At 38.7% G+C, this 27010-nt stretch overlaps 2 protein-coding genes across 6 annotated transcripts in view; both read right to left on the minus strand.

Moving 5' to 3' along the window:
• Positions 1 to 148: 148 nt before the first annotated feature.
• Positions 149 to 26735, minus strand: ctdspl2a (CTD (carboxy-terminal domain, RNA polymerase II, polypeptide A) small phosphatase like 2a). Of its 3 annotated transcripts, none has more exons than XM_028448699.1 (13): positions 26597 to 26735; positions 19845 to 20056; positions 18759 to 18894; positions 18486 to 18632; positions 7716 to 7922; positions 7523 to 7616; positions 6348 to 6459; positions 6174 to 6260; positions 6026 to 6088; positions 5853 to 5932; positions 5085 to 5211; positions 4906 to 5001; positions 149 to 1077 (listed from the first exon to the last, which is right to left on the minus strand). In XM_028448699.1, the coding sequence occupies exons 2-13, from the start codon at positions 20028 to 20030 to the stop codon at positions 1012 to 1014; spliced, it is 1401 nt and encodes a 466-aa protein (XP_028304500.1). In that variant the 5' UTR covers positions 20031 to 20056; positions 26597 to 26735; the 3' UTR covers positions 149 to 1011. The 3 variants fall into 3 exon arrangements, with proteins under 3 accessions (XP_028304500.1, XP_028304498.1, XP_028304499.1); XM_028448697.1 differs by lacking the exon at positions 26597 to 26735 and adding an exon at positions 23072 to 23245; XM_028448698.1 differs by lacking the exon at positions 26597 to 26735 and adding an exon at positions 23072 to 23245 and having other exon boundaries at positions 19845 to 20070.
• Positions 26620 to 27010, minus strand: part of sqor (sulfide quinone oxidoreductase) — a 59614-nt gene continuing 59223 nt past the window's right edge. For 2 of the 3 annotated variants that reach the window (XM_028448690.1, XM_028448691.1), the window contains one exon: positions 26620 to 26970. In XM_028448690.1, the coding sequence (XP_028304491.1) occupies positions 26751 to 26970 (220 nt within the window). In that variant the 3' untranslated portion in view covers positions 26620 to 26750. The remainder of the gene's footprint in view (positions 26971 to 27010) is intronic. The other variant, XM_028448689.1, reaches the window with a different exon arrangement.

Raw genomic sequence — 27010 nt, forward strand, 5'->3', positions numbered from 1 at the left:
AAATGAAACACTCGATAAATTCACAGAAAACATTCCCAGAAGAGCTGATGCTTGTATATCTGCAAAGTGTCAACATTTAAACACAATGGCTGAAGAACTGCATGTCACCCATAACTGGTGTGGAGGGAAACATTTGAGTGGGAGACTCTTTCATATAAAAATGAATTTATTTTTAAGGAAAACATTGAGTAACACTGAATACACCAGGAGTGACCATTGGACAGTTAAAACTCCTTTATCAAAGATCCCACAAACATTGGAAGGAAAAAAAACAAAGAAAAAAAAAACACAAAAAAACTGATTTGAAAGCAAACATGTTGGCAATTTGCTGGTGCTACATGTGATTTTGTTTCCTCCCAAAAAATTGAATCAGGGTGATGCACACACCTGTAGAAAAGTGACAAGAGTTCACATCAACTTACAAAGGCTTGGATGTCAAAGTGCAAACCCACCCTGTCAGAATTACATCTATACAAACCTTCACAAGGCAATTCTGCTCCCAATAATCTTGTCACCTTATTATTGACAACTGCGTGTAATGGAGTAAAGCGTCACAGTAAAAATGCGGACATACGACATTAATGCAGCCGTTTGTCAACAAAACAAATCTTTTGTCATTTTATAAAAGCAGGCTAATCAAAGAACACTTACTAAAACCTGGAGTGAAAATAAAAACAACTATTTATAAATATTTACACACAGAGTGGATACTGTACAGGTTTGACTGGGTGTTCCAGGTCTTACAGTCCAGTTTATCAAACACTGGGTCACATTCAGTTTGGACAACCTAAAAAGGTTGTAAAAACAGAAGAAAAAAAAAGGAAGCTGTCTTTTGGCATTCACTGAGAACAAGATGCTGTAAAGCAAACAGGTTTTAAAAACATAAAAAATGTTTTTTGGGGTTTTTCAATGAATAAAAATATCAAGGATGTTGCTGTGTAAGCAAGAAGTCTGCGGATCCTTTCCTCCCAATATTGTATGCTCTGCCACTGAAAGATGGGGATGGGCCACTCAATCTGGAGGAAGGAGGTTGTGCAAACGAAACCGATCTCGGATGTGCGGACGGACGTCTTCATTCTGTGACGAAGAAAGACCACAAACACTGAAACAAAGTATCAACAGTCTGACACAAGAAGCAGCACAGCTGTGTCATTACCAATCTCAATAGGTTCATAATCGATGCTCACAGAGCAATTTGTTCGGTTGTATCTTTTATGTCATAGATTCAATGAGCTGCTGGAACTCTGTCTCAAATAATGTCTACATAGGCTCAGGATTCGGTGGCAGAGAGCTAAAGAAACATTCATGCTAAAGAAACCATTTTGTGATAGATTGAGCTTTGTTGCATCGAGTGCTTCTGCTGGAAGTCTCCAAGTAGACGATACATCATGTGATGGACATGGCAAGCAACCGTACACACAAAGACAGTAGTGTTCAAAGTGTGCAGAACAATTCTTGCCCACACCACTCCTCCACCTTGTGGTTGTAGGTAAAAATCCAGGTAGACTGGCGATTCCTAAGATAGTCAGACCAACAACCAGAATTGTTGCCAGGTGATTGGCCGATTAGATAATTATCTTAAGAACTTAAATTTGTTGTTGCCAGCCACCTTTTGTTTTTTGCTTTTCACTGCACAAAGACCCACTTTGTTAACAATTAAAACCTCTGTTTTCAAGTAAAATGGTACCTAAACATGCAGTGTAGGAGACCATGTCTGTGACTTGTCACAGATACCACAGCACCCCAGTTTTACTACAGTATCAGTGAATCTAATGTCTGCCATTCCTTCCCCCCCTTTCACGAAGAAAAAAACTGTCACAATCTCTCTGACCCCCTAGTAGAAAACACATCAAAAACCCCCTTTACTTAGGCAAAGACACTCTACTTTTCTCCAAGAATAACAAAGAAAAAGTGGACACAGGCTTTGATACAAAATGAAATGTATTTTTCCTACACTGTCATTAACTCTTTTCGTCACATAACATCAAAATACTCAAAGTAATGTGACATACAGTAAAGTTACAGTTGAAGTTTTAATGATTATCTCTCAGTAACGTTGCAAGCCGTTTATCATGTTTACAGACATGCAAACACCAAAGGCATAAAAAGGTGACCAAAAAAAATTGATCAATTAATTTTTAGATTTTAACAAATTAACATTTGAACACTCGGAAGAGCACAATAAGGCAAAAAACACTATTTTCTTCAAGCAAAAAAAAAAGAAAAAATGTATAAACACCACTCAAGTTGTGGTTTGTGAAAAATAATTACAATACATGTGAAGAATTATGACGTTAAAGTAAAAGGTCTGGACAAGCCTCTCAGGGCAGCTTTCTTTGTTGACCAATGTGCCTTTAACCAGCTTTTACTTAGTTCTCAGCTGCACTGGATGGCTGGCTTTAGCATTTCATCGAAATAACTGGCCTTACTTAACAGGACTTACATAGGGCACTACAAAATACATCATGTTTTTTCAGAAATATATTTGCATTTTTTTCCCAAATTCTATGTTTGTCCATGTAAATTACTTATTTCAATTTTTTTTTTAAAGATTTTATCTTTATCAGCATAACGTGGATGGCTGTTCATCATAGGAATGGGATCCACACAAGGTTCCTGCTGCTTAACAGAAGGTTTTCCTTGCCGCCATGATGAATTCATGTTGGGTGTGGGATACATATGTATGTGTATATACGTATATATGCATATGTGTGTATCCATAAAATGAAGAGTCCGTCCTTAAGACTGCTCTACTGTAAAGTGCCTTGAGATACCATTGGTTATGATTTGGCGCTATACAAATAAAGATTGATTGATTGATCTTTTTTTTTTTCTAGAAAATATTGGTTTTCAACTCCTGTTAGGAAACAACATGAATAATAATTAAAAAAAAAGAAAATAAAAGTGTAATTTCCAATTCAAAGGCAGCTATAGATTGTAGTGACATGGATTTTTCTTATTGCTTTTTAAAATGATTTATAATATGTCATATAAAGATGTATGAGATTTCCCCTCAGGGATCAATGGTTTACTGAATCTGAGCAGGTTTATTAAGTTTTGATCAACTTAATTTAAATTAAATTATCCTGATGACCAAGATGCAATCATCTGGAATAATGTCAAGTAATACCGGTCTAGTGAGTTCACTCCAGTGTCCCAGGCAGGTCTGTCCAGAGCACGAGCGCTGAGGTCACATCTGTCAGAGTAATATGTAGAAATTACATCCGTTTGTGGATGGAAAGAGCGTGAAAGAGCGTGAAACAGCCTATGACGACAACCCCCTCATCGGATCTGTACGATTTACGTAAATGGCCTACTTTGAGTTCAAAACAGCAAATTTCATCGAAAAGCATCTTACTTCGTTTATTGTTAAACCGATCAGAAAAATATGATCTCTGCTTTGAAGGTTATATATTATATATATATTCAAATTTCTTTTTACCAAAGAAGTACACAGAACACACCCACAAACAAACCATACCAAATACCGGTGTATATTTTCGTTATATAAATATACCGCCGTACCGGTATTTGATTACACAACTTTTGGAGCGCTGTGCTGCATCTCGTTTCAGACCGGACCCTTTTCAAAAATGGTGGGACTGTTAGGCAGGGAGAAGGTAAGCGCTTTGGTGTTAGTTACGGTGTAAATGGATATTGAAAGCTCTGATGCTGCAGAACTAGTAAAACATGATGACATGTATACTTGTACCAAAAAGAGGAGCCGTGTCTGTTGTTTGGAGGTAGTATTTGTGCATCCCCACCACCAGTGCTCCATCTGAGAGAGCACTGGTCAGCACTGGTGGTAACATTGTCACTGGTCACAGGGACTCAAACCAGATGCTGTTGACTGTCTGGTTTTTCTGACTCAAAATGTATAAATGTTGAAATGTGTGATTAATGTTTCTATTATACAGGATAATCCTGTGAGCCAAGGTGCACTTCATATTTCGTTTATATGTTCAATACTGGTAACAAAGCAATTCTTTTGAAGGAAGTAATAACTAATGCAAGCTGCATAATTTTGTTTTACCATTTTATTTATTTGGATGGTAGACCTCAAAGTAATGCAAGTTTTATTTTTAGATTTACTTGAATACATGTGAAATGTGCCTGGGCTAACTAATACAAGTTCTACACATTTTTGTTTTTATTATGCAAGTTGCCTTTGCATGCTGTTGAGTTCACTTTGTTTTACTATTTATTTGAATGTGAATATATCTCAAAGCCCATATTAATGCAAATTTTAGATTTACTTGAAATTGTAATGTTCCTGGAAGTTGCACTACTTTTTGTATTGGTTTTATAAAATATATTTGTGAAATTTGCACAGTAAAAGTTCTGTATTGACTGCAATTGTCTTTGCATTCTGATTCTTCACTTCATTAGAATCATAAGTGGCCATGCAAACTTTTATTACTACTAGTGTAGAATTATATTCACTCATCATGACAGTAAAATAGACCATCCTTAGTCAATCTACAACAGTAATTCCTCTCTCAACCAGTGAAAAATGCTGTGAACACCTGATTATGGATGAAAAAAAAAATACCGTCATATACTGTGAAACCGTTAGAATTTTGAAAAATACCTGAATTTACATTTTTGGTCATATCGCCCAGCTCTAGTGCTTCATACAATATATATTTCTTGCTATTGAGAAGTAGAAAGTTTGACAATAATTCACAACCTGAATGACAAGGTATTAAAAACTATTTCAGTGATAAGACACTATAGCTCTATCTTAGATGGCACCTCATTTAAAATGTTAATGTAATATTAATAATAATTAATATTATCATTCCTATCACTCCTTGTCCCACTACAATAGGTTAAGACTGTAGTATGTTGAAGATCACAAAACACACAAACATTAAAATTTTAGGTGTATAATAATTTCTATACCAGCTCCACAAGCTTCTCCAAGAAAGGGACCAGCTTTAGCAACTCGTTGTCGTTTCTATCCACAAACCAGCTCTCAATAGGGATTCCGTTGGAAAGCTGAAAGATGTGCAAAAGGCTCTTAGTGTCATTGCACAGACGTAGAAACATGAACATCCTGAGCTTTAAAATCTCAGTTTCACCTGGTAAGCGAAAGCTTGGGGTGAATTGTCGATTATTATGGTCTTCGAAAGATCCCGTCCCAAAATGTTCAGGTCTTTGATGTAGTTCCCTTGTACGCACACACAGTGTTCACGAAACAATCTGTGTCTGAAAAACAATGCACAAAACCAGGGTTCTCAGACTAAAAAGCCAGGATTGTACAGTTTCAGGTATTTTTTTTTTTTTTACATATTTAGAAAACTTTAAGGGGTGCACTGTCCAAGGTTTTTAAATGAGTTGATGAATTTTAGTGTCATCTTTTTCATAAGTACCAATTTATTATGTTCTTATTGTAATTTCATGATTTTTTGCAAATAAAGGCTATGATTTAGCATCGAAACACAATGCGCTGTGCCTTCTCATTCTGAAAGAAGGGCAATTAATCAGAAATGCACTTACATTCAATCTGCAACAACCAGAATTTAGCTTTTAACAGCAGTCTTACTCTACACATGCAATAACAAAACGTCTAAATGCTTATAGTAATAAATACTTTATGTAAAATGGCTGCATGCTGCTGGCATGCAGCCATTTTACTTTAAAATAATGCTTAACATATTTTAAACATTAAAATAAAATAGGCTATATTTACAAAACTTTGACTTTTCAAGACTGGAAAACCAATTTTTCAAATTCATATAAATTCCATAACTTTTCCAGGAATTTTAGAATTTATTCATCATTTATTTCTTTGTCATCTAAAAAACCTGCAATCCAACAGCAAACCACACCCTTGTGCTTTCACTGACCTTACTAGCTGTTTTTTTGGATCCAGGATGTTGAGCAACTTGTCGGCATAAACTTTCTTTGAAGCCGTGAAGAGAATAATCTGAAATTTTAACAGACAGCAATAAATGAGTAATATTTAACAGGAGACCAGTACAGATTAAAACCAAAGTGGTAAAGGTTTTGATGCTCTTACCTCGTACATTTGAGACATTCGCTCCAGGAACTCTCGGAAAAAGGGCCTCAAACGAACATACACCTTAGAATTACAAAAGGAGTTCACAGATCAAAAATCATTATAGCTACACAAAGGAGACCCATCTTGGTTTAAGAGCAGTAAGTACCTGGTAAATGACATCCTGAAAAAGGACTGGGAATGTCAGGGCAGCGTCTTCCAGTTCATTTAAACTACAGTGAACCAGAGTTTCATCCTGCAAGTGGAGAATTACACAAAAAGAAACAAAAATGAAGACTCAAAGGCAATTCAGACCTAACTTTACAAACGGTCACCTGCTTACTAGATCAAGGACGAGTGAGAACTCAGGTGTGCTGCGTGTTTTCAGTGGTAGCGCTGGTTTGCGTGTCAACTGCTCCTCTGTCAGCGGAGGCACGTGCTTAATGAAAAAGTAGCTTTAAAAAAAAAAAAAAAAAAAAAAAAAAATCAATAAAAGGATCCTCTTACAGAATTCACAATAAACATTATGCATTACAGAAAGTCTTACAGATACCAACTAGTGAAAATATTCTGATCAACAACTGAGTATTAAAACTATTGCTTACAAAGATGAAAATGGGTAGAGATAGTCTTCTGAATATTTCCCAATGTTGTTTATTTTTTTCTTCTAATGTAAACCTGCATTGGGAACCACTGATTCTGTTCATTTCTCGGCAGAAGCCTGTACAGACTGGGCCTTCTAAACAGTAATTTTGCATTTGATCTGTAAAAATAACCTGGTCTTAAATCATGCCCATGCTTACAGCATGACTGCTGCTCTCTGTTGGCAGAAATGCTTCCATTACAGCTCCTGCTACATTCACCCCCTCAATGTCGACAACCTTGGATTTGATTTCAAGAGCAATCAGTGGGCAAACATTTCTTTGTGGCTTGGAAATGTGTTCGTTTTTTTTTTTTTTTTAAATTACTGATCTCAAAGTCATCTCAGTAATGCCTTTAGAGAAGGAGAATGGCATTTGGTGCTGAAACACTTTTGATGACTGTTAGCAGATCCAACATCTTCTGTAGATGATAATCATGATGATTCATCAGATACTGTAAATCGAAAACTACAGGAAACCTCTGATTAAGAGGATAATTCTGGTCAATAAAATAAATACACCTACAAAATCACACAGGTTGTTCTAAATTCACCCACTACACCTGAGATTTTTACCTGTGCTTTTAGGCTTGAAGCCTCTTATGATTTCTTAGTCAATACGCAGGGACTAAAGTGCCAGAATCACAACCTGAAAGTCACATGCAACGAAATTAAAAATGCAAATGTATCATTAAGGATTTATTTTGGATTTTTTGTACCAGTTTAAACAAATTTAGAGTTATTTGTTTATTAAATGTCAATTCTTAAAAAAATCAACAGCATTGAACACAAGTAACTTTCCGAGGTTAACATGCCTACTCTTCAAACATTCTGATGGATGCCCGAGATGGGGATAATCTCAGATTTTTTCAACTTACGGGTCAAAAACTTCCCAGTCCTCTTCATATGAGGTCTCTGCGGGCGCTGTAGGTAATGTGTGGGGGTAGCCACCGTCTGGAATACATCCAGGAGCTGATGGAGGCAAACAAGTTGGACTTCAACCATAAACTGTTTTCCAGTAGTCATGTGTCTGAAGGTCAATAACTTATTTGTGTCCTAACATAAGAGCACCTGTTAGCGGGTGCATGTCTGTTTCAGTGATGATCTCTCCTTCTTCTATGGTTGTATCGGAGGTGGTTTGAAGTCTCTGTGGTAACATAGAAGCCTCAGTGGACGTCAGTGTGCTGCTGGGCATTTCCTCCGCCTGCTCGATGTCAAGCTGCTTCATGATTTCTTCGGCTTCCATCGCTTGGCCTGGAGAGTCGGAGCCAGGAGTGGCTGCACAGAAAACAGAATGATTGTTAAAATGGTATGTTAAAGTAATCTCAGCAGTTTAAGGGTGCTTTCACATATATAGTGGACTCGGCAGTAAATCTGCAACATTGTTGCATTTTAATTTAGTCCGGTCCGCTTTCACACTACTCTTTGCCAAGCGCACCAAACTTTCTAACTTTCTAAACTGTTGTGAGCAAACTGGTTTTAAATCAGGAGCTTGGTAGTGAAATGGATAACCATCAATAAATAAGCTCTTAATATCTCTAAAACAAATAGCATTGTATTTGGAACAAATAATATGTGACTGAAGGAACCCAAACTGAAATTACATATAAATGATGTGGCTGTAGAACAAGTACATGAAACCAAACTTCTGGAAATAATATTTGATAGTAAATTAACTTGATCTAAACATATTGAAAAATATAATAGAATGGGTGGAAGTCTTGCAATGATAAGAAGATGCTCAGGTTTCCAACCTTTAAATGTAAGGGGAAGTGTCACCAATAGTTTGGTTTTATCGCACTTGGACTATTGCTCAGAGGTTTGGTCGTGCGCTGCCACATCACACATTCACAAACTGCAAATTGCAATGAATAAGGCAGCACAATGTCTACAGCGTTGTCCATATCAAACCATTATAAATCAAATGCATAACTGTCTTTCATGGTTAAAGAGACTCACTGCCTCATTACTTGCCACTCAACGATTGTCTTAGTTCTGATGAACACGCAACAAAACAAGGAACGCAACGGAAGGTAAATTTACTCTACCTAAAGCAAAGACTACTAAGATGAAAAGTACTGTGACATGGAAGACAAATTATTCAAGAAAATATTTAGATTTAAAAAACTACTGAAAGAAAATTTATTAGCAAAACAGCTCTAGGCGCCTAAATATGAAAGTTGCTGAATACAATTAGGGTAAGTTTAATTAGTTTTATGTAATAAAATATGTATATTGATAAATACCTGTAAATACATATTGATATATTGTACATGTATATAGCTAAATCACCAACCATCCGATTGGTAATTGGAACTAGGTCCAACTGTATAAAAATTTTTTTGTTTTGTTTTATAAATTGTTTTAGTTATTGTTTGTTTGCTTTGTTGTGTAAATTGTGTACTGCACTAATGAGTCAATTGTATGTTGGGTGTGGACTCCAGGAAGAGTAGCAATGGCTCTAGCCAAAGCTAATGAAGATCCAAATAAACAGAGCACACAGAGGCGGCTGTGATCTGAGCTGCCTGCCGCTCAAAGCAGAGTGACCACCACCACTCCGCATCCAGACTGTAAAATTATTTGCGTCTGTTCTTTCCACCTTCCACAAGCTTCCATGAGTCCTCCCTGGAATAAACTTGGAGCTAAGCCTAAAAGAAAGTCATATCCATTTCAAAGGCTAACGGGCCGAGCAAAGCGTCCTGATATCAGTAATGAGACAGACTGGCCAGAGACTGCAGCCTCGCCATCAACTCCCTTGTCTGCCCAGGCACAAAATGGACATCTGTTAAAGGCAGGAGTATCACCAAATCACAAACTCAGTTTCATGTAGAACTGGGTAATCGATTCGCCCCACTGCTGAATGACCTAGGATCTTGCTCTAAAGAGGTCAACACACAAGCTTCTGGAACTGCGAGGACTGAAAGTGCTTCAGGAAAACAAAAGCCACATGGTAGGCCAAAGCAACAACCTCACACACTGATCGTGGGAGACATTACTGTTAAAGATGCTCAGAAGATGTTTAGCAACAATGTGAAAGTGATCTGCTTACCTAATGACACAGTATCAGACTTGGCAGACATAATCTTGCATATTGTTGCAGATTACACACTTTTGAAGAATTTTATGCTTCATTTTGGATTAAATGATTTAGCCAAGGAGGAGTCTGAGGTGTTAAAGCAGGATTTCACCCATCTGCTAAAAACTGTGAGCTGTTTGTAGCCAAAAGTGTTCATCAGTGGCCCGATACCCCAAGTCCACAAAGGAGATCTGAAATTCTCAATTTTTGTCTTCGGCTTGTGCTGCACTTTCATTAAATTTTAGAGACAATTTTCTGTTTTTTGGGAACGTCATCTTTTTAGAGCAGATGGACTGTGTCTAAACAAGGCTAAAGTGAAACTTTTCACATCTGACTTATTTTACTTCACCAGTCAGACTGAGGGTTTAGCATCATTTGGATTTTACCGATTCTGATTCCGATTCTTAATTTCGATTCCTGTTCTAAACGATTCTCGATTCCGATTCTTTGAGTTGTGCAGGTCAACAGGTCATGATTTCACAGGACAATTTTTTCAATTTAAAAAAGCCTTTACACAGGCCATTTTTAATTCACTAAGTTGATACAGTTTAATTTGGTTGCTGTACTGTAACTAGGATATTCAATTACAAAGGTCCCCAACTCTAACTGTAAAAGTGAAACTTGCTGAAATAAAACTACAAACAAGTTGTCAGCAGTCGAAAAAACAAAGAGCTACAGCCCAGGTAGTTGTGAACAAACAAAACAAACCCTGTAGCAGTCATGTGACAAATCAATCAATAGTTATTGTTGAGAATTATTATCATTATTCTGGAAACAGTGGAAATAGAAACAATAAAAAAATAGTTATATTGTGAACCTGTTTATATTGTAGGGAACATATTATATACATAAATGTAATTGAGTCTAAAGCCACAAAAAAACACCACTTTAAAAAGAAAATAGACTAATATTAGACCAGTTTTACAGTTATTTGGGTCATTCTGCGCTTCTGCGACTTGCGGCGATGACTCGCTGGTGATGACATAATCCAAGATGGCGACGGCCCGGACGACAGCCGATACTATTTAATAAGAGCCTTAAAAGACATGGATATAATGAAAAGAGTGGATGGACGGAGGCATAAACATGCGAACTTTAACACGGACACACACGGACTTATTAAACACACAGGATCACTCTTCTCCTCAGGCCAGCTGTGTTCAAATTAGAGCGACACAGGTCTGATGTGTGCTGGGTCTGGACTGCAATAGCTCTATTTTTAGGAACAACCAGAACAAGACAGGGCCTTATGGAGTTAATGCAGCTTCTTTAATTCCTGTGGTGACAGGTAACACAGGTATTTTGTTAAATTAAAGAAAAACAAAAAGCTTAATAGAGATAAAAATTTGACTCCTATAACATGTCATCCAAAGAGTCTACCAGTGTCTCCAGTAAAAAGTCACTGCTAATTAATGATATTATTTTGAAACATCACTTGGACTTTTTACTTTTAATGAAACGTGGTTGAATAATGGTATCAGTAATACTATTCTCCAAGAGAGTGCACCCCAAGACTTTATTTATTTGTGTGTGTAGGGAAAGTGGTGGCGTTGCTGCCATCTTTAAATCAATATTTCAGTTCAAAGAAATAACATTTGGTGATTTTATCTCCTTTGAATATATGTCGTTCTTACTGAAGGGTGATTCAAGAGTTCTGTTTTTAGCCATTTATAAACCCCCAAAATATTCTGGAAAAATCATGGATGAGTTTGCTTAACTGCTGTCAGTTGTATGCACTGAATACAACTTTTTAATAATAACAGGTGACTTTAATATTCATGGAGACAATAATAGTGTTGTGTTCAAGACCACACTATCCGAGACCAAGACAAGACCAAGACTTTCGGAAGCCGAGATCGCGACCAAGATTATAAACATTTCTTTTTCCAATTTAAAAAAATATATAAATAAATAAAATTATGACAAGGCTCGACAGTTAAATAACATTCTCTCTTTAATTTTAGTTTATTTTAAATACATTTGAGAGGACAAAAAAAGGTGCCTGCAAAAAATTTACTAAAATATAAAAACTACTACTGCTACTAATAAATTCACAATTATTCTACATACATATTTTTATGTCAGCTGAATGTACAGCAAGTGTTTAAAAGCATTTCTGCCAAGAAATAATGATTATTGATTCTGATTCTTTGAGTTGTGCAGGTCAACGGGTCACAGATTTCACAAGAAAAGTTTTTAGTTTGAAAAAGCCTTTACACAGGTTATTTTTATTAATTCACTTAGTTGATATAGTTTAATTTGGTTACTGTAATGTACCTAGGATATTCAATGAACAAAGGTTTCCAGCTGTAACTGTAAAAGTGAAACTTTCTGAAATAAAACTACAAACAAGTTGTCATCAGTCTAAAAAAAAAAAAAGAGCTACAGGTTAATGTGAAACTAAATAAAAAAAACTCAAACCCTGAAACAGTCATGTGACAAATCAATCAATAGTTATTGTTGAGAATTATTATTATTATCTTGGAAACAGTGGAAACAGAAACAATAAAAAATAGTTATATTGTGAACCTGTTTATATTGTAGAGAACATATTATATACATAAATGTAATTGAGTCTAAAGCCACAAAAAAAAACACCACTTTAAAAAAAAATAGACTAATATTAGACCTTTTTACAGTTATTTGGGTCATTCTGCGCTTCTGCGACTTGCGGCGATGACTCGCTGGTGACGACATAATCCAAGATGGCGGCGGCCCGGACCACAGCCGACACTATTTAATAAGAGCCTTAAAAGACATGGATATAATGAAAAGAGTGGATGAACAGAGGCATAAACATGCAGACTTTCACACAGACACACACAAACTTATTAAACACACACGGACCTCAGTACACACGGTAAACGGAACAGGCTTCACCGGCCGGCTGGCACTAGGACCCAGAGGCGGAGTAAGTGTGTCCCCTGTACTGCATTCACAGGCTGTAATATCACCAGTTTATCATTTTACCAGTTGTTAGAGCTACTATCTTTACCAGGGAGATAATATTTATTCATGGTGATTGTTCTCTGGAGTTTTACTGGGATTTTTTTTTTTTACCGGTGATTAGTTCATATCTTCCTTGCTCTCCGCGGTCCACACACACACACACACACACACACACACACACACACACACACACACACACACACACACACACACACACACACACACACACACACACACACACACACACACACACACACACACACACACACACACACACACACACACACACACACACACACACACACACACACACACACACACACACACACACACACACACACACACACACACAAAAATGCTTCCGAGTACGAGACAATAACATGGACAATACTGCCAAAGAACTATATGCTTTCATGGACACTTTTGGTCTTATACAACATGTGACTGGTCCGACACACACTCAAGGTCACACTTTGGATCTGATGATCTCTGAAGGTGTTGATATCTCTGCTGTTGATGTAAGAGATTTATCTCTATCTGATAATTCCTGTGTCGTTTTTTAACTTAGAGACTGTAACATCTGTTCCCCCTACTTCTGTGTGTTTAAAAAAGGTACATAAATGACAATACATGTGCACTGTTTATGGAAGCCATAGGAATGACACCAACATTGAGTGCTGAGACAGTTGATAATCTTTTGGATGAGTTTAATACAAAAGTCTGTAATGTCATAGATGTGGTGGCTCCAATCAAAACTAGGAAAAAACCAAACACACAGAAAACACCTTGGAGGAGGACTGAGATAATGCAGAATTTGAAAGATGACTGTAGAAGAGCTGAGCATAAATGGAGAACAACAAAACTACAAATTCATCAGGAACTATACAAAATGAGTCTGTGTAAATTCAATGATGCTTGTCCAAAGCAAGGCAGCAATACTTTTCTGAAATGATTGCTAAAAATGTCAACAACTCTCGCACAGTGTTTTCTGTAATTGAAAAGCTCACAACCCCCCAGATCAGATAGCCCCTGAATTACTGTCAACTGGAAAATGCAATGAATTTGCTTTATATTTCAATGAAAAAATACAATCAATAAGGTCAAAACATCAGAACAAACCAGCAAAATAACCAAAAGCTTGAACAGCTTCAACCACTGAAGGAGTTTGTTACAGTGAACCCAAAAACAATAGAGGAGACTGTTCAGCAGCTGAATCCATCAACGTGTTGCCTTGACACAATACCCTCAAACTTCCTTAAAACTGTTGTAAAGTCGATTGTCACTGATTTCTGTCAGATAATTAACTGCTCATTCCAGTCAGGCAAAAGATCAATGTGATCAATGACATAAGGTTGAACACTGATTCAGGAAAAGAAAAAGTATCTGTTCTCATTCTATTAGATCTCAGTGCTGCATTTGACACTGTAGATCATATAATTTTGTTGCACAGATTGCAAACATGGGTTGGACTAAATGGAAAGTAATGCAATGGTTTAAGTCCTACTTGTAAGATCGAAGTTATTTTGTAAACATTGGAAGCTTTGAATCTGACAGATTACCAATGTCCTGTGGGGTTCCTCAGGGCTCCGTTCTTGTTTTTTTTTTTTTTTTTTGTCTGCACATGCTCTCAAAGGTCAACACTACAAGAAGTGCAATCTTTTTTAGACAGCAATGCATTTTTTTTTTTGTTATTGCATTATTGTGACCATCACCAGCCCTCCCTAAGGAAGGGTAAGAAACACTTTTTTAAAGGGAGAATATAAAAAGAGAGGGCAGTGTTACACCTAGGTGAGGGGGTGGGGGGAGGTGGAGGGTGAAGAGAGCAGGGAGGAGCGATTCAAGGTAGAGAAATGGAAGGGTGGGGAGGAGTTGATTACTGTAAAGTGAGAGTGAGCTGTGAAGTTGTAGGCGTGAGGCTTAACTATACTGGTGGTGGCTGTGGGCAGAGGGAAGGAGTGAGGGGTAATACCTGAAACAGGTATTTGGGATCAACGTGTCTAAAGTAAAGCCCACTACAAGTATTATCCCACAGTCTAGTGCATTGTAGACTGATGTATGTGCAAGATACTGCTACTGTAAACCCAAGCGCTGCCCCGGACTCGAGGACGCAGGCAGAATAGCAGAAAGAGTGGGGGCCAGGGAGCCCAGGCAACCCCAAGACACCAAGCCGAGAGGCAGCCACCGCCGCCCACATACACACCCGAGAAAGCACCTAGAAGCCGAGGAGCCGGCGCACTCCGCCACCGCCCCAACCCCCCAACCCCAAAGCCCCCCACTGACAAACACCCCACCACCCCCACCCAATCCCCCGAGGGGAGGGCCCAGAGAGCCCGCCGCCCGAGACCCCAGCAGAGGGGCCAAGGCCCACGCCCAGCAGACGGCCAGAGCCGCGACGAACGGGCAGCCAGCGGGCACCCGTAAGTGAGCCCAGAGCCAGCAGGGACCGGGCCCCAGGCCAGAAGGACCCGGAATAGAAGCAGCACCGGGAACAGCACGTCCGAAGACAATGACCACACCCCCGGCCGCCCTGGGCAACGAGGGGACGCCGCACCGCCAGCCCCCAGGCACACCGTCCCAGCCCCCTAAAGCGCCCCAGGTCACCCTTTGACACCGCCAGCGCGATGCGCCTCAGTTATTGCTAAAGTCCCCCCACCGCCCCACCCACCCTCAAGGGCCCAGCCAGACCGCCACACCGGCATGCGGCGCGCACAAACCAGAGGCGGCACTTTGGGTACCGCCCAAGCAGGGGCCACCCCCAAGGGCGAGACCCCGGGCGAAGCCCCCCGGGGAGCACCCCCCCAACCCAGCCCACGAACCAGCCACAGTCAAGCAGGACCGCACAGCCCCAGACAGCGCGAGGACAGTAGCCCAGGCCCAGCTGCTCACCGGACAGCGCAAGCCACAAGGCAATGCCACCCACCGGCGCGCGAGCGACCGGCGGCCGCCACCGCAGGAGGGAGGCACTCCAATGGCACCCACCCAGTGCGGAACAGCAGTCCCCAACCAAGGGAGCCCCGGACCCACCCACCATCCGCAGATAGCAGGACAGACCTACCAGGCAGCCAACGGCAACCGCAACCACCGGAACAGCTAGCGCCGCCCCCCAGCAAACAACATCATCGCAAAGCGCCAAGCAACCCCACTACAAACGCTCTGTTCTTGGACCCCTTCTGTTTAGCCTTTATATGCTTCCTTTAGGATAAATTTTACACAACTCAAAGGTAGATTATCAGAGCTACGCAGATGACACAACTAAATCTATCACTGAGCCCAGATGACTATGGTCCCATAGAGCTGTTGTGTGACTGCTTAGAAAAAGTCAACTGCTGGATGAGTGAAAAATTCCTTCAACTAAACCATGACAAGATGGAGGTGATTGTCTTTGGTAACAAGGAAAAGACTGACTGCTATCAGCAATTATCTTGAGTCTCAATCTTTAAAAGCTAAAGACCAAGTCAAAAACATTAGTGTTCTGATTGACTCAGATCTTACATTCAACAGTCAAATCTATCACAAAAACAGTCTTCTACCACCTAAAAAACATCTCCAGAGTGAAAGGTTTAATGACTCAGAAAAATCAGGAGAAATTGGTCCATGCTTTTATCTCCAGCAGACTGGACTATTGTAATGGTCTTCTGACAGGAATCCCCCAAAAGAGCATCAAACAGCTACAGCTGGTTCAGAATGCTGCAGCTCAGGTCTTAACCAGAACAAAGAGGTCAGAACACATTACTCCAGTTTTAAAATCTTTACACTGGCTCCCAGTCAGCCTCAGAATAGACTTTAAAGTTCTGCTGCTGGTGTATAAATCTGTGAATGGGTTTGGTCCAGAACACATCAGTGAGATGTTAGTCAGGTATGAACCCAGCAGGTCTCTCCTGCTGGGTGATGATTTTTTTTTTCTTTCATCTTTCATTGTCAAAAGAATCCCTTAATAAACTATGCAAAACAATGCAATTTAATCAAAAAGAAATCCTAAATGAAATAAATTGAAAAAAAAAAAAAAAAAAAAAAAAAAAGACAAATGAAGAAGAAGCCTATTCATTTACATGCTGGCTCTACAGTAAACTATGCAAAACTGCATAATAGTTCCTTTTCTTTTTAAAAGTGCAACTGAAAATGTATTTTGCGCCTTAATTTGACTTTAAAACAAATCCCATATCAAAAAATATAAATAAACAAACTATGGCTTTCATTTTCTCTCTCTTGTTTCTCCCTTTCCTCTCTGTGACCCTCTGACCTTGAATTTCACACGTCCTTTCTTTCTCACCCTCTTTCATTTTGTCTTGGGGAAGCCAAAATGCTTCCACAGGTCTGACTTAAAACACGGTGGTGCATCCTGAATTTCATATTCTAAATAGATAGTGCCCTCTGCTGTTTAAAAAGGACTGCGATTCAATTTCAGAGTATGTTAACACATTTTGCAGTCTAGATTAGTTAGTTGATTTTACCTTAGAAAATGTGCATTGGTACCTTCCCCTCAGGCCAATATAAGAGGAGGCTGGGGGTTGTGAGGAGTCTGTGGTTGTGAGGAGTTGGTGGTTGGTGTCAGGTTGTGGAGCAAAGTTTGTACAAAGCAGCAACAGAGCATATTGTGTAGAGCTCAGTCTTCAAGGGCCTATACTACGAAGCTAGATTTCCTCTGATAGCACTAACTTCCTGGATTTAATCAGTGTGTGCTGGACTACGAAGCTGGCTAACGTCTTACGGAGCTAAATCACCATGGTAACTTAAGCTGAACACCTAACCTGGTCAGGACCAGGTTTTGTTCTAGATAAGATCTGAGCGAGTACTTGGCCTCCTGACCAATCAGTTCTCTTGGAAAACAATCCGTCCAATAAAAGGTGATGTGTGAACATGTCTAGGTGTGGATATGATCTGAGAGCTGACTATATATTTAGACCTTGATGCAATCTTTTCATTTAGCGATGACATCCTATAGGAAACAGATATTTTTATCTGATGGACTAATAAAGTAAAATAAGTCAGCTGATAAAGCCTGCATGCAACGGGTGCTTTCAGACAAATAAATTAATTCATTCATGTATTCTGGGGTCATAAAAAGAGCCTCTGTCCTCTCAGATAATAGTAAATATAAATATATTCCACCTTATGATTTAGGTTGATCTGCATGAACGCAGCATCAGAGCCATGGAAAAGGTAAAAGGGAAAGTGAAACTGATCAGAGTGTCTGTTTCTTCTCCAGTTATAATCTCACTAATTTAAGCATTAATACTCATCAATTCCTGCATTAATTACTTTCTGCTTTTACTGCAGCAACAGTGTTGTTTTTTGTCTGAATTATGGATTTGAATTCTTCATATTTTTAAAAAATGATTCCTCAATTGCGACATAAATTGCTCTCCAGTTCCTTTGTGATTGGTCTGATGCTGTAATATCCACCTCCGTCACTAGAGCACGCACGTAACCAGACTGGAATCAACACTCTTATCCTAGCGAGTTGTAATCAAGATTCGTAGGACAGCTTTTGTCTGACAGACAATGTTTGGTTAGGTGAAACCCGCTCACTTACATAAATCCAGGATATCATTATCTAGCTTCATAGTTTTGTTGTTTGTTTTCACATTTTCCTCTTTTTTGCAAGTTGGACATGTTTTTTTCTTCACATCTGCACTGTAATTGAATATACTTTGGCTGCATTTTTGGAACCTTGGACTTACTTTTTGAGCCTATCCCATTCTTACAGATACACTTCCTAAAAAAGAACGTCTCCATTGTAAATGTTTTCCTACCACATTCAAACTAGAATATTCCCAGACTTAGGATGCCACTCCTCTTATTCCGTTTGTTCTTACCAGTTTTTGTTGCTGGTGAGAAAAAGTTGAAAACTGGAGAAAAGATGGTGCCCAGTAAGGTGGTGCGTGGAGGGCTGCTGGGTGAGTCGATGGAGGCCTCAATCTTTCCATTTGGTTTGATGGGTTTACTGTTGCAGGTCATAGTGTCTTAAAAAAAAAAAAAAAAAAACCACAGAAATCTTAGTTCTCCTAAAATGAATTTGTTATTGCAACATGCAGAGAGAATGTGATCTGTGTTTTGAGGATTGGGATTACAGCCCACCGGTGACTTACCCTTATTTTTACTTCTACTGAAATCTTTGTTGGCTGCATTGTTAGCTAGACCTCTGGTCTGCGGCGTTGAAGTAATTAGATCGCTGTCAGCACTACAATCAATACGACTCCTCTTGGCAGGGATTTCCTGCTCTACCTGGACAAAGCATTGATGGGAATAAAGCTAAAATTATTGCACATTTTGAGCTTTTTGATGCATTTTGTGTCACATTGTGAAATTTAACATTTTATATCAAAACCAGCTTTACCTTCTTCAGTTGGATAAAACTACCATTACACTGAATTTATTGGGAAAACCTGTGCTCCTAAAATGTATCAATGCATTTTCTGACTTGGATTGTTTTTGATACTGCACACGGAATATTGAACAAGCACTGCAGTTTCTGAGATGTTCGAGTCTTTGAGAAGGCAATGTTGCCTGGTTGGTTGGTTTAAATCTTAATGCTTGATCAACATATTCATATTCAATGCCAGGGTAAAAAAAAAAATAAAGTATTTGTTCAGTGTTCATACACCTCTCACTAATGATTATGAGGATTTATAATTTTGTGACAAATATCGCTACTTGGTGACAACATTAAAAAAAGTTTATTTTTCTTTAGATTTACCAAAGGGCTGGATGGAATAAAAACCAAATTAAATTTATTTTCGTTTGAATGGCTAAATATGGATTCGTAAAATCCTAAAATTGATTATTCAATACGTCTTTCCTATCGTTTCTAATGCAGTGCTGTAGGATCAATAATGTAAATAAGAACATTTTGAATACTGCTACCATTTACAGCATTAGATCTGAGATTCTCTTCCATATTGAAGTAAAATTGGTACTGTGACTGAAATATCCTTAAGCAAATTGAAAATAGAATTGAACTGCGAATGAAATTGGCCTTTTGTGGATTGAATACAAACAATTTGGGAAATCTGAATCGATACTGAGCTCGTCTTTTTCAAATATTTTAAAAGATGCAAAACTAAACAGCACAAGTCACTGCTTTAGAACATCAACCTCATGAGCTCTTCCCCCGCCTCAAGATGAATAGGAATAATCACTGATCAAAGGTGTACCGATCCCCAGTAAGCGGTTACCTTGACAGCATTTCCACGGATGAACTTCTTGATTGTGGAGAACAGGCCAGTTTCATTCTTCTGCATTTTGCCTCGACCTCTCAGCGGTAACTGCTCCAACTCACAGTGCTTCCGCTTGGACTGGGTCGGGCGGATTCGCTGGCCTGGATTCTGCTGCTGAGGAGCTTTACGCACTCTCAGCCTCATCCTGTTCCTGCGTCACCTCGAAGCATCTGGGAAGAAAAAACTAAATTTGAAAGAAATCTGGTTAAAGTCTAAACATGTTCTCAAACTTGCAACTCTACAATCTTACAATAAATCATTTTAGTAACTGTTCATTTATTTATTACAATGTTTATGGCTTCTCATATTAAATATGTTGAACATATCTAGGTAAACCTGCTGTCAAACTGGTAGAAAATCAATTTACAAAATTAATATTTTTTTTATTTTACTAGTAAATTTATTGTTTACATTGATTTATTTATTATTAATACATTAATGGGGAGAACTGAGGAGCAGACAGCCCCTGACAGGACCAGAATGGGAACCTTAATTAGTCTGCAGCTTTGTGTCATCATCAGTGTTGGGAACGTTACTTTAAAAAAGTAATTAGTTATAGTTACTCACTACTTGTTCCAAAAAGTAACTGAGTTAGTAATTGAATTACTCTATAATAAAAGTAACTCATTACCAAGGAAAGTAACTATTAGCGTTACTGTTAAAAAAAAAGAAAAAAAGTGTGTGTCGTGAGGTGCTTCATTAAATTTGAGTTGTTTACAACGAATGTCGACAAAGTCTTCACTCCTGGATATAATGAACACTTCCCATGCACGTTCTTGCCTTTGACCACAATTAAATTAAAGTGTTTGTATCGCCACCTTAAAAATGACAACTTTTCATTGGACTGCTCCACGCTCACCATCTCTGCTGCTTCATCAAATCTGTAGTGTGTTTGTGTGTGTGTGTGTTCTGGCAAATGTGTTAAACACTGGCTCTGATTGGCGACCATGACACATGACGCCGCCTTAGCCAATCATAATCGCTCATCTTGTTTTTAACCCACCTCCTCAATACAGCTGAGAAAGAAGCCGGCGATGCTTTCGGATCACAGTTTATTCAATCAATGCATGTAACGCACAGCATTTAGCATTCAGTAACAATAACGGCGTTGTAACGGCGTAAAAAGCAATTAGTTAGATTACCCCGTTACTGAAAAAAAAAAAAAAGCCGTTATTTTAAACGCTGTTATTTCAAACACTGATCATTATGCAAAAGTAAATGTGACACTATGCATTGCAACACCCTTTTCTATGAGACAGCATTTATTTTGTTTTTAGTTATTTGAAGCTTATGTGTGCGGGTTGGAACCGCACACAAACTTTAATCCTTTGAAGCTTCACTTTCTGTAGATTGGAAACAATTTCAACAAACCACAAAAAAGTTACTTGCACTCAAATTCATACAATTCATTCTTCCCACTAGTGATGCACTAAAAAATTTGGCCACCAAAAATCTCTTAAAAGTGCAATGATTTTCAGCCGAAAGAAATATCACCGAAACAACCCAACCCTGAACCAGGATGTTGTGATGACACGAACAAACACCGTAGCCAGCACACGCTTGTCTTGATATGGGCCTACATGTCTGCATCTTGTGGCGTGCACGTATTTCAGTATATCTGCGCTTCTAAGCAGAGGTTTGAGATGGACAACCGAGTGAAAACAATGAACATACTCTCAAGAGTGATTTATATTTTGGTCACGTAGCTACAGATAGCCCTCTGCATCGACGCGGAGCCCTACACCGCTTCCAAATTATCTTAACTAAGCATGGAAAGCATAAATTTGAGGCTTTACATGATCAGGATTTTTGGGCCAATCACCTTGTTCAAAAAGTGAGTTTAAAAAACGCTCACCGATCAGATCAAATGAAGTCAGGTTGTTTTTTTAGGTACCAACCGAATTCCTTCGGTATTACCTGATTACAAATTTACTGAAAAAAAAAAAACAGTACCATTTTTTGGGACCTAAACTCAGCCTTGTGACTGTTAGGAAGTAATTAGCCCCTTATAGTTTATTGAGTTCTGTATTGCTATGTGCTATTCCACATTTTGTAAAGAGTGAGCTCCAAATGAAAGTTAGAAAAAAAGGATAGTTAAAATAAATTTTAAAAGGCAGGCACTTGTCAATAAATAAGTTATCTCTGATTTTTACTGACGTTTTAATGGCTAAAGTTTCTCAAAAGTGGAAAAGAGAAGACAACTATAAATAAAAATGGTATAAACTAGTACTAAGTAGATCATAGCTGACTCACGTTGGCATTCAATAAGTAAAAACATTTTCCAAAAACAATTACGAGGTAGGAAAAAAACCAATTTTGGTACATCAAGTGTTTCTCTTCAATCAAATTTGGTTAGTGAACCACGAGTTGCAAACCACCAGTATAAACTCATTGATAGCAGTTTGATAAAAGACATGGCCAGTGTTGTTTACCAATGACAGACCGAAAAAATTTTTTTTTTTGTTCATTACATATTTCAAAATTTAAAAAAAAAAAAAAAAAAAAAAATGTTTTTAAACCTTCCAATGTGGCTGCATGAGGCGAGTAAAAATTGACGTGATAGTGATTGTGTACACGTGCAGCTCCAGTTTAGTGTTTGGCTGTAGTATTTAACTAGAAATGACAGCACACATTACTCTGACGGTCGTTATGTAACACCGGTCAGCCAGCGTAACCCTAACATTACATCGTCAGCTACTGCTAAATATGCTAACACAAGCTAAATACACAAATTGCCTGGATATGCACACAATCCAGGGGTGACATGCGTATGATACTTATCGCTACATCTTTTATATCATCTGGTCACAGATGACACTGAGTGGTTCAGAGAATATGATGGTTTAAGAGCCATTCAGTGAATCGATGTGGTCAACCGCTAACGGCTACAGTTAGCTTCGGTGGTATTAAAAAAAAAAAAAAAAAAAAAAAAAAACGATCAACGGCAGTCAGTGAGAATCGGTGGGAGTTAAATTCTCTTTTTCTGAGTGCCCGGTGTCGATCTGACAGCACAAGCAGTGTTTAACACGCACTGTATTCGTTTTTCCTTTGATAATCAGCTGCACTGAGAGGCTAGCCTAAGGCGAACTCATTTTGTTATCCGGTAAGACTACGCCCCCTCGGTTGGCTAAAGCTAGCAACGGGGATGAAGCTTCCTTTGCGTGTCAATGTCCGCCGTTACCCACCGGAGCGCCTAGAGGTGTCGTCGGTGGTCGGCCTCCGATGCCGCTCGGGCCGCAGCTGGAGCCGCCTGTTGTGTCCGAAGCTCAGTGAGCTGCTCAGGGACGAACCGACGCCATTTCCCGCCTCAGCACAAACAGAGGACGGCACGTAGTAAGGACCGACGTGCAGCAGAGGAAGCGTGTGCTTGTGTTTATGCACACTTTTTTTTTTTTTTTTTTTTTAAACAAGTATACAGATGTATACAGAAAAACACAAAATATGCCAGGGGGTAGATTACAATATACAATCGCATGATTATACAATTTCAAATATATATTATTTTGAACAAATATTGACAGTTTCAAAGCCTTTTTGTTATTAGAGCCTTCCAAAATCTTCATATATGAGAGAGTATCACTATATTAAAAAAAAAGTGTAAAATTAGGTTTCCTACGGAGCCCTGGAGGTGACATGGATAAAAAAAAATAATCTCGCACTGCGACTTAATTCGTATCCGTGAAAATTCTGGAGCTCCCTATATGCAGGTCGATCCATGCATTGTGTTGTTCTGACCAAGCTCAGAGAGGAGTGCATAATACAATGCTGCTACATGTTTATGTTCACAAAAGAAAGTGAAATAACATACAACTCCAAGCACAATGTGGTTCATTCAAGTGCGATACATATACTAACTTGAAATACTCATCTGTGCAGTTACAGGCAAGAATAATTATTTATTTTTTTCACAAATATTGCTTGAGAATACACTTTGACCTATAACCCATGTAATGTGTGTGTATATGTAAAATGTATATTCAACGTTAAATACGGTTTAATTCTCCTCCACTGTCTCTCTCAGTCTGTGTGTCTCTCACTCTCTCTCTTTAAGAGTAATGTGTGACCTACATCTCTTATTTTTACAGGAGCAGTTAAATGAGATAAGAAATGTCTGGAAAAACACATTGCTTCCGACCATCTAAGAACCCTACTGTGCCCAGTGGGATACCCAACGTAATTTTTTCAGCACCTCATTTGTGGGGTGCAGATGACCACATAGTCCATGTTAATGCCATTGACCTGGCTACAGCCAAGCAGACCTGCAAGTTCCTAACAACCCTCCCATGTGACAAGGACATTTTTGATCTCTGTACCATTACCATGGAAGAATCCGGGTTCGGCTTTCCAAACAACACATCAGAGGCACTGGATTTATACACGTCTTTGAGGGATGTTATCTGTCCTCAATTGTTTGAGTAGTATTTAGTGTTGTGTCTCTTTGTGTCATTGCCCCTTTCCCCATTTCACAAAGTCAGTCAAGAGAGGACTGGACACTGGCGTGCTCCTCTCTCCATCCATCTATTTTCAGACCTGCATGTTCCTAATTTTCAGGGTCGCGGGGGTCTGCCGGTGCCTATCTCCGGTTCTCACTGGGAAGCTATGCGGGGGTACACCCTGGACAATCATACCTCCTTTTTGTAAATGTTTTGGAAATACTGTATATAATCTAACGTTCAATTATCTACATAAACCTTGTAATTTGTACGAAAATATACATGCTTTTGCAACTCACCTAACAAACTGAATCTTATCCTGCAAGTGTTGCGAGGTCCTGTGAGTTCTCGTGATTCCTAAGTATTAAGTAGTATTATGTTTTGTTACCGAGTGAAACATTGTCCATTCACATTAGTCTCTTTGTCATAAATATATTCTTTGATAAGTTCTGATCAGTATAGGTGAGGAATACAGTAAATAAATGTGTAAACCATTGGTTTGTGAATGTTTATGGTTGATTGCTGAATGTTGTCTATAGCTGCAGCTTTTAAGGAAATGGGAACAATGAAGGCTAAAGGTAAATTCATTTATTGAAGTACTTTCCTTTATAAGTAACTGCTGCTTTAATTGCAGTGACTTCACACCTGTAACATGCAGCTATGTATTACAGTAAAACCTTGAGTTGAATTATCGCTGAGTGTCTACCTCACTGTCTGTTTAAAACTGTAATCAGACTTTATAGTTTATGAATAAAACATTGTATGTAAATTACCGTACATGTACTTTACCCATTTGTAAAACATTTGGTTCCATTTCTACACTCTAGCGCAGGGAAGTCCAAAGTTGGCGTGCAAGCGATTGGTTTGGTATTATTTTTAGCAAGTTATGCTCTAATATTAAAGTACTCTACATACTCTGTATTTCAACCAAAATTAAGGCAATACAGTGATTAAGAAAAAAAAATCTAATGCTGATGTCCAATTATATTATTTTTCTTGAGTTTTAAAAGATTGTTCAAGGCAATGGAAAACAGTGTTTTGATCGTATATAGGTGGGATATGGTGTCGCATTTTCTTGAATTTGTATTGCATTAAATGTGCAAACGGTAGTTTTCTTTGTAACATTGTGGATGTAGGTTGAGGTTGATCTGCATTAAAACATCTAATGACGTCTGTAGTAAAGTTCACTGAATACAAACCTATGGATAATATAAAGGAGGAGATGATAATTTAAATGAATCCACTTTTAAGGCTCGATTGTTTTATATTGTGGTACAGTTAAATCTGTAGATCACAGCTCTTTGAAGATATGATGGCACAGTGAGTTGTGACGCTGCGCGTGTAAGTGCTGGGTCGCGGGTTCGCATCCTGCTTCAGTGTTTTTTTATGACATTTTTTTAGGACGTTGAATGACTCTGGCGACAATAATACATTAAAAATCAATATAAATGATGAAATATCAAGCAGCATTTACTGTCTTAATATCCAGTGTAACAGGAGGGCTCTCTATGCAGCTATCCTATGCTGCTGACACGTCTCCTCAGACATATTTTATTCATATTATTCACCGCTCGTCACGTCACTGAAGCAATAAAGTGATGAAGCGACCAAAAAGTGTGACTAATTATGGATGATTTAAGCCACTATAATCACTGAAGACTGAACGCACCTTTAGAACAGGCTCATATTCCTCAAACACCGGCTTATTTCACCCATTACGGTGAATAAATCACTATTTTCCGGGTGGTTGCCATGGCAGCTCGACTCATCTTCGATCCATTGATGATGGCTTTTTATCACGCGCGTGCACGTAAGTTACCCAAGGTTTACATACTCAGGGTTGATTGACCCACTTCATACCAGCTGTAATGGAATCCGATACCCAGAGTTTCCCATCGCGGGGTGATAGACTCAGAGTTTGTTAACCCTCCTTTATGGAATACCCCTCAGAAAAGCAGAGAGAGAGAGAGAGAGAGAGAAAGGCCCAGCATGTAACACCATCTAAACTATTACAACACAACAGTAAAAAATAAAAATAAAAAATAATTTTGGAGTAAAACACCTTTTCAAATATTCTGTCATTTTTGCCCCTTTATACACTTCCCACTTGTTCCCTTCGCAATCCTAACCCCTACAGTTGGTCATGTGGCAGAGTGTAGACAACCATGTCTCTCTACTGATACACATGAAGTCAACAGATGCTTCTTTTCACTTTACAGTGAGTAGTTTTAATAGGAAGATGTAACTTACAGTATGTGGAGGAACACGCAATCCTACCTAGTAGCCAGTCCTCAAAAGTTGCTGCACTGTTGTACCTAAGAAAAAATGTCACTAAATTAACTTCACAACATGAGAACAGTTAAAACTCAAACATTAACATACCAAGTATTACAGAACAATGTCAATATAAATTGTCAGGCCATACCGCACACTAGAAGTTTTGCACATCAGCATCCAGCCCACACATCATCTTAAACAATGTGGGGTCTAATGACCTGAGACCTGGACCACCATGCATAAGAGACCAGTCAGTCAGTCTTCCTGCTGTATAATAAGATTTCTTATCTAAGGCAGACTGATTATATACAAAGAAGAGGTTTCCTTCCTGTCTCTCAAAGACTCCCATGTGCCAGACCTCCTTCATCAGAAGCCTTTTACACAAAAAGAGTAATATCATTTTGGTTAGTAACA

Source organism: Gouania willdenowi, chromosome 6, assembly GCF_900634775.1.
Source record: "Gouania willdenowi chromosome 6, fGouWil2.1, whole genome shotgun sequence".
Lineage (NCBI taxonomy): Eukaryota > Metazoa > Chordata > Actinopteri > Blenniiformes > Gobiesocidae > Gouania > Gouania willdenowi.